Source organism: Gadus chalcogrammus, chromosome 5 (assembly GCF_026213295.1).
Source record: "Gadus chalcogrammus isolate NIFS_2021 chromosome 5, NIFS_Gcha_1.0, whole genome shotgun sequence".
NCBI lineage: Eukaryota > Metazoa > Chordata > Actinopteri > Gadiformes > Gadidae > Gadus > Gadus chalcogrammus.
In genome coordinates, this window is record NC_079416.1 from 15,092,692 (window position 1) to 15,104,076 (window position 11,385).

Consider the following 11,385-nt stretch of genomic DNA (forward strand, 5'->3'; position numbering starts at 1 on the left):
GAATTTTGTGAAGATAATATAAAATCGCTGATATTCAATAAAAACTATTAGCCTACTTTGATAAAAAAAAAACGTCTAATAAAGTTTTTTGTAAATTTTTTATCGTGTGTCTTCATTGAGTGCAAAGCTTCCCGTTGAGTTTCCAGGTAATATAATAGAGTAAAGGTAACACGCGTCTGTTTCTCAGCTCCTCTGAGGTAACGTATTCAGAGTGACGTCCCCGCCTCCCGTCCTGAGCGCTCCCTCTCCCCCGACCCCCTCCCGTCCTGAGCGCTCCCTCTCCCCGGACCCCCCACCAGACCTGCACACCTCGCTGTCCTCCTCCTGATCACTATCTCCTCCTGAAGCTCATCCCAACGTAAGTGGAAGTTCCTTTATGTCTTATATGCTAACATCTTAACGAAACGCTTTCTATGATCGACGGCCGTCGGAGTGGGACGGGGTCCCGAAACGGAGCGGAATATATATTAGTCTTTGTAAAGCGATTTTGTGTTTGAAGTTGTACTTACAAAGACATTCTAAAGTCGAGACTACTTCAGTAGGCTATCTAGTTACAGCACCCGTCCTGTTCCTAGGGCTTATTTAAGGGGCTTAGTGTGTCTGTTTCCACCTGTAACTTGTTAAAGCAAACTAATTATCCTATCCGATCCCACTAACGTCGGAGCGCAAACAGCTTCACTGTGCTGTGAACTACTTTTTATACTTCAATTTGTCTGTAAAGAATATCTGCCAAATCCCATGACTGTCCCATGGCTAAGATCTCCGATATCGAGTGGAGCTATCTGTTATCGGGGACGTTTTCGTTGAAGTATATTATTATTATTATTATTATTAAGTACAATATTTCTATATCCTGTTGGCAACACACATCACAATAAAAAAAAATCCACATCCCTTTCCTTGCGGAGGAAGGAAGCGGAGAGAGAGGGTGTGAGGCTGCGTTCAGAACCATGCAGCTCCTCTCTGACTCTGAGTGTATTCCATGAGGCGGTGGAGTTGTTGGATTCAGACCTGCGATTTTCTCTGTCTGTTGGCCACACTTTCACTGACTGACCTCATCTCACCTCCGATCTGGCTTAGGGTTAAATTGTAAGAGGATTAAAAGCAGAGTCAATGTTACCTAGGTTTAAATGCTCTATTAGGATTTATGTTGTGACTGCATTCCCTGGATTATTCCCATTGTTTACATCACTAGAAACTCGGGAAAGTGTGATTCTCTCTCGCTCTCTCGTGTATAAGCTGTCTTGCCTGTTGAGAGAAACTGAAGGATCTCCGTAGCCTTGATCTTCAACGAAAGATTAGCCAGCAGGTAGCCTTGATGAAAACATGGACCATAACATAACAGAATCCAGGGTCTCACAGAAATATGACAACATGAACAACCTTCCCATCGTATGTATGTGATGCTGTGATAGATGGTGTGTATGGGGATACAGAGTACATTAATGATTTGGGATAGAGAGTCTATGATGGCGATAGAGAGTACATTAATGCTGGGGAAAGAGAAAACCTCTATGATGGGATGGAGAATACCTCCATGATGGGGATAGATAATTCATTAATGACAGGGATAAAGAGTCTGATGGGGATAGAGAGTACATTAATGATGGGGATAGAGAGTGCATTAGTGATGGGTATAGGAAGTACATTAATGACGGGGATACAGAGTACATTAGTGATGGGTATAGGAAGTACATTAATGACGGGGATAGAGAGTACATTAGTGATGGGTATAGGAAGTACATTAATGACGGGAATAGAGAGTGCATTAATGATGGGGATACAGAGTACATTAATAATGGGGATACAGAGTGCATTAATGACGGGAATAGAGAGTACATTAATGATGGGGATACAGAGTGGATTCCTAGCACCACTCCACTGACTACTGGCCTGCAAAGTCCGGCCTTTAGTAGTGAGGACTGTCTTTGGTTCTACTTTGGGTGATGGTTGAAGTGCTGTTTGTTTTCATGCCTTAGCACTAAGCACTAAGTACTAAGCACTAGGCACTAAGAACTAGATACTAGGCACTAAGCACTGAGCACTGAGCACTAAGCACTAGGCACTAGACACTAGGCACTAAGCACTAGACACTAGGCACTAAGCACTAGACACTAGTCACTAGGCACTAGACACTAGGCACTAGACACTAGGCACTAAGCACTAGACACTAGGCACTAAGCACTAGACACTAGTCACTAGGCACTAGACACTAGGCACTAGGCACTAGGCATTGAGCACTAAGCACAAGGCACTAGGCACTAAGCACTAGGCACTAGACACTAGGCACTAGACACTAGACACTAGGCACTAGGCCCGTTGAGCTCCAAAGTCTAGCCGTCATCCACAAGGCGTTATCAAGATACGATTTGAGTTATATTCTCAGTCGTAGCCTTTGCCATGTTGCAGTTTTTGAATTGCCGTTTGAATGGCCTTTGGATGACAGTGAACAAGCAGCCATTGTCTGTAAAGGGCGTTGTTCTGCACTCAGACCGTCCATATAACGATAAACGTAGCAGGCCAAGGTGGCAGGGACTATCACACAATGGCTGCCCTGTCTCTGACAGCTTTGACATGCTTCACCACGACCTGTCTCATGCTAAGTCTTTAGTTATTACAAATGGTTTGGCCATTATTTAAAAAATATTTTTTGCTAAATTGTTCTTGGATAATATGTGTAATAATAATAATGTATAATTATATCATATACGTTCTTCATGATGATTTATCATTCATATGAATACGTTTATTACTGTTACTGACTGTAACAGTGTTTTCCTGTACCATCAAAGTGAAAGAGAAGGGAAGGCAAAGTGTTGCTTACAGGTTGATTCAAAAAGTGAAGCTGCTGAGTCGAAGGTGACCTCGGATTCTCTCTAAAACATGCCTCAGCACTTTCAGTCCCACACACTGCAACATTTGACCTCAATTCTGGGGCTAATTAGGCTGCAAAGCCAGCAAGCACGACCTCTGTCAGTATGGGATTAACACACGTTTCGGCGGAACAGGGTCTGATGAAACATCTATCATCTGTGGGATAGATATACCGTAGATTAGATAAGATAAGATGCTACATTTATCCCTGACGGGGGAAATTTGGTGAGATGTGCGAAGCTGTTGGTGTGTAATCCTGATGAAGATGATGAGGAAGGTGAGGGCTTCTGCTTGGGCTTCATAGCCAGATGTTGAGCTTCTGTAAAGTGTGTGGCAACAAAAGCAGGGCAAAAGCAGATTAAAGGAATCGTCAATAAACACATGGATAGCAGTATGACTCCAGGGCGGTCTCTCAAAGAAGTGTGTCTCTACGGCGGTTCATTTAAAGTGTTCTTACATTGAGACCAAAGATCCATCAAGATTACGACGACTTTAAAGGAAAGTGTGATAATGTTTAACTCTTCACTGCGACTTCCTGGTTCTACTTCCAGTTATATTCACCCTGGCCGTCCCCCTTCCCTGTGCTCCCAGGCCCCGTGCGTGTGCGTGGTTGTGTGCGTGCGTGCGTGGCTCCTGACGACAGGACAGCCATGGAGGACGGGAAGCCCGTGTGGGCGCCCCACCCCACCGACGGCTTCCAGCTGGCCATGATCGTGGACATAGGAGCCGACTCGCTCACCGTAGAGCCGCTCACTCAGCGGAGCAAGGTGAGCTCATCCTGGCCCCTGTGTGCACCTGCGTGCACGTGTGTGCACGGCGCGGGCACATGCACACTCTCCATTTCTTTCTCACTCTCTGTATCTATCGAATGCACTCATGCACACACATACACACCCACAGGGACACACACAGACACACATACACACGGTCTGAAGGTAATGTATTGTAATCTTATTACTGTAAATGATAATCAGTATTATCAAAGCTTTCTGAAAGTCACACAAAACCTACCATCAGAAGAATGACATCACTGCAGTGAAAGTTCCACTGTTTTAGCTCCCCAGTCTCCAGTTGATGGGGGGGTTTGAGGGGACAGGTGTCTGTGGACCCCCCCCCCCCCCCCCCCCCAGTCTCTAAGCGATGGGGAGCGGGGGGGTTTTGAGGGGACAGGTGTCAGCACAACAACGTGTTGCAGGTGAGAAACATGAGAGAGCGGCGATGGCAGCGCCACAATGCAGGCCGGCATTAATAAGTGAAGAGGGCAGCAGCTGCTCCGCCGGCCCGGAGGGAGAGACGCTCATTAGGAGGAGGCCACCTGCTGCACCTGAGACACAAGGCCCCTGGGGCCAAAGCGTACTGGGGCCCCTGTATCCAACCACCAGCTCCCTCCTACAGTGTTTACCTCCTGGAGCAGCATATACATTTGTTTCTGTTTTACTGCTTCCCTGGCTAGGATGAACAGTGGTTTATTTTTTCTTACAGTTGACCGTGTGATTCAATGATCAAGTTATTACTGGGTCTGTCTTCATGTTGATCATTTAGAAGCTTGTGTTGTAAAATATACTATTTTAAAGAAGTGTTTTCTTCCACTTATGTTGCTCGAACTCAACTTTACATGATGTACCGCGATGGTTAGTTCTTACGGTTCTCTGTGTGGTGGTTCTGTGTTCTGCGTTCATAGCAGTCGGACAGAGCGCTCCTCATTAGGGCTGCTCTCTGTTCTGTCTGCTCTCTCCTGGATGCCTGCTCTCCCACGGCTGTTAGTCTGTTGAAATGACCCTCCAGGCCACCGTAGAGAGGAAAAACAAAGCAGACATTCTGTTGATGATTATCCTGTGTTTATGGGAGTGCACCATGCATCAGTAGCTTGGAGATATGTCCATTGTATCTAACACACACACATCAACACACACACACACACAAACACATACAATCACACACACACCAACACACAAATACACATTTACAGTATCATCCACACACATACATACAAACACAAGAACACAAGAACACACACACACACACACACACACACACATCCACACACACACACACACACACACACACACACACACACACACACACACACACACACACACACACACACACACACACATCCACACACACACACACACACACACACACACACACACACACACACACACATAAACGTATACATATACAGAGACCCACACACATGCACATACACAGACATAAGGGTAACACAGGCACATAAACACACACACACACACACACACACACACACACACACACACACACACACACACACACACACACACAAATACACATACACACAGACACTCATACACATACATACACACAGATGCACATGCATACACACACAGTGCATTGCATTATGGCCGTTTCGTAGACAGTCGATTCAGCTTTGATATTCAGGCATGAACCGATTGTAGTGCTCCGGTTCTGGCTCTGTGCCTCAGCACCTCTCAGTAACAGGAGCAGTAATTGCCCCGGGTCTGTGTGTTACAGAGGCAGGAGGGTGAGAGGGGGGTAAGGGAAAGGGGCTTCGCTTGGATGTTTCTTACCCTGGAATTGTTTAATACCATTTCCCCCCGCTCCAGGTCTCTGCATGCTAACACGTGCACGCATGACACACACAACACACACACATGCTCACATCACAACACACACACACAAGTGACACACACAACACACACACATGCCATACACAACACACACACACACACACACACACACACACACATTACATACATTACACACGTTACACACACACATGACACACGTTACACACAAACACAGACACACACACACATGACACACGTTACACACAAACACAGACACACACACACATGACACACGTTACACACAAACACAGACACACACACACATGACACACGTTACACACAAACAGGACACACGTTACACACACACAAACACGACACACGTTACACACACACACGACACACGTTACACACACACACACACACACATGACACACGTTACATACGTGACACGCGTTACACATGTTACACAAAAACACCATTGAAACATTTTACACACAAGCATATGAACACGTTACACACTCACACACACACACATGAAACAGGTTATACACACACAACACGCGTAACCCACCCAGACCTGCTGGGGTCAGGCCTCGGCTCCTGTGTCTCTCCACCTAATTATTTAGACGGCACTGCCCTGTCTCCCCGTTCCTCTCTCAGCTCACTCCTTTGAGCTGATATCAATGAACTCAGAATCCCGACCGATGCAGAGAAAATCCGAGTGAAGGCTTCCCGCTCAGGAGCGTTCCGTAATCACGGCTTGGATCTCTGACTCCAATCCCATTTCACTCTCTACTTTCTTCTTCACATTGACCTATTTGCCATATTTTTAACAATGTAAAGCAATGTGTGTAATGAAATGTCAAAGAAAGATAGAAAGGAATGAAGGAAGGATCCACATCCAATTCAACATGATGCTGACGAAATAGTACCTGCGTTATAAATGTTTGTTTCCATGTGCAGCCCTTTCTGGCGCAGATGAGCCAAGTGTTCCCAGCAGAGGAGGATGTGAATAAACACGTTGAAGACAACTGTAAGTGAACTCTGGTTTCTGCTGCTGAAGCTCATTTGTTGAGTAGTACTTTCTGCAATACATGAGACCTTTGGAAACATGTGTTGGTTTCTCCGCAGGCTCCTTGATGTACCTGAACGAAGGCACTTTACTCAACAACGTCCGCATCCGCTACAGCAAAGACCACATCTATGTACGGATCGCTCTTCTTCTTTCTTACTCCACACCTGCACACACACACACGCATACACGCAAACACGCGCTCATGAACACATACGCACGCACACACGCACACACACAGACACAAAGCCACACACACACACACGCAGACGATAAGCTCCCTTACCCCCAAAGCTAAAGCTATCCAGTGACGATGATGATGATGATGATGATGATGATGATGATGATGATGATGATGATGATGATGATGATGATGATGATGATGATGATGACAGGGAAGGTAGGATGAGGAGGGATGAAGGTGTGCTGACTGGTTCTCAGGGGTACCCAGTGTCAGGTGGGAGGCCGAGGTGGGGGAAAAGCCCCCAGAATCGGGGTCCAATGTGGGGCTAAGCTTCGTAGCTCCCAGGGACATCTGGTTAATGCCTGCATGCTAAACAGAGGAACCCTAGTCATGGTAGTCATGGTAACTCTCGTCGTGTTTTACCTGCCTCACAAAGGCCCATTGTCCAGGTGTTCCTTCTTTTACTCCAACAATACCCAGAATAAGAGAACAAATATGACCCACCACTCTTTAATGATTAATACTGACCCATGACACTAATTAATAACTAATAATTAATTATAACTAATAGATATGTGACCCACCACTCTTTAATCATTGATGCTGACCCATGACACTAATTAATGACAAAAAATGAAGCACCCACTAATATATGTTCTATCCTCTCTAAACAGACCTATGTGGCCAACATCTTAATAGCTGTGAACCCATACTTTGACATCGCTAAGCTGTATGCTCCAGAGACCATCAAGTCATACCAGGGGAAGTCTCTGGGGACCCTTCCACCGCACGTCTTCGCCATCGGTGAGGTTACCAGTATTACTTATTAGAGGGTCATCGGAGGGTCGAGGTTATCAGTTTTACCTATTAGCTGTCATCAGAGGACGCTCGTTCACAGACACTGCGAGGAAGGTCTCTGGGAGACGGTGGGGTGTCTGCCCAACCTGCATAGTTTGTGTATTGGAAGTCGAGCACATTACTGTTTTTGTCTTCTACAAAAGATGATGCAGAAATCGCATGCTAATCATTGTCATAAATCGACCAGATTTGTTTAAACAAACAAGACAATGTTTGCATCTGTCGACACTGGTCCCATTTACGTTGCGTTTTATCGCTTTGAATTTGAATGATGCCAAGATTACTATTTTTCCACATTTCCCATCGTTCCTGAGAGAATATCTGTCAATCGCTTGCTAATGTTTTGCTTTGTGTTCAGCGGATAAGGCCTTCAGAGACATGAAGGTTCTGAAGATGAGCCAGTCCATCATTGTCTCTGGGGAGTCCGGCGCTGGGAAGACGGAGAACACCAAGTTTGTTCTGAGGTGGGCACCTGAATGAATTGTGTATCAATGAACTGAGCTGTACGTATGAAAGCGATGCTGCTGAAAATATGTATCCATTAATTCAGATACTTGGAAATAATGGTTCATAGGTACAATGGTTATTCTGCCAGGTCTGCATCCATCAACTTGTTGAGCTGTTTGTAGAAGATGTTCCTTTTCTCTGTAGATATTTGACAACGACCTACGGAACCGGTCAAGACATTGACGAAAGGATTGTGGAAGGTACCGGATCCAAGTGACTCCAGAAACACCAGAAGCTAATGAGCTGTTAGCGACATGCTAATCATTTCTCCTGGTTTCCTCTCAGCCAATCCACTCCTCGAGGCCTTCGGGAACGCCAAAACAGTCCGGAACAACAACAGCAGCCGCTTCGGGAAGTTTGTGGAAATCCACTTTAATGAGAAGGTATGTTCCCTAACCGAAACAGCATGAAACCCTAATGAGCTCCTAGTCTAGTCCTAGTCCTTGTTTCTACTGGTGCCATAACCCTAACATTAAGACATGAGGTTAATGTGGTAATGCTAGTTGAGGCAGTGGTTATACTGGTCTAGCCTTGACTCTGCTGGGGTACTGCTAGTGTAAAACATTAAAAGATGAGTTACGGTTAGCCCTGGTGGTAATGGTTATACTGGTCTAGCCTTTACTCTGCTGGTGTCCCCCTGATCAGAACACGGTGGTGGGGGGGTTAGGGTTCTACTGGTCTGACTCTGCTGTTGTCCCCCTGATCAGAACACGGTGGTGGGGGGGTTAGGGTTCTACTGGTCTGACTCTGCTGTTGTCCCCCTGATCAGAACACGGTGGTGGGGGGGTTAGGGTTCTACTGGTCTGACTCTGCTGTTGTCCCCCTGATCAGAACACGGTGGTGGGGGGGTTAGGGTTCTACTGGTCTGACTCTGCTGTTGTCCCCCTGATCAGAACACGGTGGTGGGGGGGTTAGGGTTCTACTGGTCTGACTATGCTGGTGTCCCCCTGATCAGAACACGGTGGTGGGGGGGTTCGTGTCGCACTACCTGCTGGAGAAGTCCAGGATCTGCATGCAGAGCAAGGAGGAGAGGAACTACCACATCTTCTACCGGCTGTGTGCCGGCGCCTCCGACGACATCAAGAAGAAGCTCCACCTGGACTCCCCGGACCTCTTCAGGGTGGGTCCAGAATAGAGCCTCCGTCAGGGAGCCTCCATCAGGGAGCCTCCATCAGGGAGCCTCCATCAGGGAGCCTCCATCAGGGTCCCTACGTCAGGGAGCATAAAGCCTGAAAAAATAAAATAGAATAATCAGATGTTCGTAAAGAAACAAACATTATATTCTTTTGACCTAATTTCTGTAATACATTTTTTGCAACCCATATTTGCAATTCCAACAAGTCCCACTAGGTGTCACCCAGGCGCAGTCTTGTTATTCAGACGATGGTTGAGTGCACCTATGTGTGTTCTAGGCCTACGTGTACATTCCCGTCATGGGAATAAAGCGAGCGATTTAATAAGGATCAGGTTTGTTCCTAGTTCCTCGTCCTCTCCTAGGTTGTTCATTGCTCATGTTACCAAAACAAAAAAACAAAACACAAAAGTTAAAGAGACACTGGCTGTTGCTTTAGTTGTTTATCGGGAGCATCGTCATTGTCCCGGCCCCTAGGGGAAATTCCCTACATCCCTGAGTCCTAGTATCTGAACAGAGGCTTTAAAGAGTTTAGAATGTAACCAATGTATTGCTCTGTGTCCCAGTACCTCTGAACAGAGGCTGTAAAGTGATCAGAATGTAACCCATGTATTTCTCTGTGTCGTCCCAGTATCTCAACAGAGGCTGCACACGCTACTTCGCCAACAATGAGTCTGAGAGACAAATCACACAGAACCGCAAGAGTCCGGAGGTACTGTAATATTATCTGGTGTCTTTGCAGTAATTATGCATTTATTTAGCAGAGTATTATGTTTTCGAACAGTGAGCAATGAAAGGTTGGACAGAAACATAATATTCTTCCATAAAAGTTTAATTATCTTCATAACGGGCAATACAGTTGTCCTGTCAAGCAACACAAAGGGAATATACAATGAATACAAATGAAAGATGGATGAAATGTTTATCTAAGCAGACATACTTATGTCCTTACATTACATTTTCTCAAAACGAGTTTTCAATGCTAAGCTGGAAACCAAACTACTCTCAGGAGAATCTTTGTGGAGGTTTTAATCCTGAATAATCAGTTCAGGTCTAACGGTGTAGTTGAAGAATAATGCAGGACACAGAGTTCTGTGTGTGTGTGTGGGTGTGTGTGTGTTTGTGTGTGTGTGTGTGTGTGTGTGTGTGTGTGTGTGTGTGTGTGTGTGTGTGTGTGTGTGTGTGTGTGTGTGTGTGTGTGTGTGTGTGTGTGTGTGTGTGTGTGTGTGTGTGTGTGTGTGTGTGTGTTTCTGTAAGTGTGTGTGAGTGTGTGTTCAAGAGACGGTGTAATTACTAGCAGGAATCAGGCTGACATTTTGATTCCCCTTTGGCTTCCTATTAATCCATTCACATCACTTTCCATTTCCTCACATCCTTTGCTATGCTAATGAATCTCTGAATAAAATCAGGTTAGAGAGAGAGAGAGAGAGAGAGAGAGAGAGAGAGAGAGAGAGAGAGAGAGTTGAGTCACTCACTTCTAGCATTAAAGGACCACATCCTGGCTAATTGTTATACTTGTCTTGTGTACAATATTGTGGTGCAACACACTACTGTAAGAAACTTGGATAGCAGCACTCATCAAATAGCATATCCATTTGTGTACATTATACAGAATATTAGTGTGAATATACTTGCCCAGCTCTTATAACAAGGTTGATATAGCTTTTAAGAAGGACTGTAACAGTGAATTATTAATTATGAGTAAATTAGGTTGTACATTAAATGTGTTTCTCTATATCTGATACAACTCAGCTGTGGGCATTGCATAAGCTCATCCCTATATATTACTGTATGTGACCCTGTGTACGACAATGACACTCTATGTTCCTAACAAGATCCGCCCCTCTCTCAATCCCCTCCTCCGCTGCGCAGGAAGACCAGGTGACGTCTCTACTGCATGCTCTGTGTTCTCTGTTCTGCAGTCATAACCTTAATGTAAACCCTGGCCTGCCCAGCCTTTACATGGATACATAACCTCAATGTAAACACTGGCACGCCCAGCGCTTTACATAGCACCTGTCTGCACTTCAAACAGGACGTGTGTGCTGGGTGGTCTTTAGGCTGTTCGGGCATATGCTGATATACAGTACAAAACATCTAACTTCTATTGCTACATTTTCTCAGGCAACAACACAGGGCTGCACAATTAAATGGCATATGATTGTATATATCGAAAGGATACTTAATAATG

At 45.4% G+C, this 11,385-nt stretch overlaps 1 protein-coding gene across 3 annotated transcripts in view; it reads left to right on the forward strand.

The window, feature by feature from the left end:
• The first annotated feature begins 276 nt into the window (after nt 1-276).
• The window catches only part of LOC130382782 (unconventional myosin-VI-like), a 39,862-nt gene continuing 28,753 nt past the window's right edge, over nt 277-11,385 (forward strand). For all 3 annotated transcript variants that reach the window (XM_056590676.1, XM_056590677.1, XM_056590678.1), the window contains exons 1-10: nt 277-358; nt 3,466-3,641; nt 6,405-6,474; nt 6,573-6,646; nt 7,372-7,501; nt 7,914-8,019; nt 8,207-8,262; nt 8,348-8,445; nt 9,018-9,182; nt 9,826-9,906. In XM_056590676.1, coding sequence (XP_056446651.1) covers nt 3,525-3,641; nt 6,405-6,474; nt 6,573-6,646; nt 7,372-7,501; nt 7,914-8,019; nt 8,207-8,262; nt 8,348-8,445; nt 9,018-9,182; nt 9,826-9,906 — 897 coding nt within the window. In that variant the 5' untranslated portion in view covers nt 277-358; nt 3,466-3,524. The remainder of the gene's footprint in view (nt 359-3,465; nt 3,642-6,404; nt 6,475-6,572; nt 6,647-7,371; nt 7,502-7,913; nt 8,020-8,206; nt 8,263-8,347; nt 8,446-9,017; nt 9,183-9,825; nt 9,907-11,385) is intronic.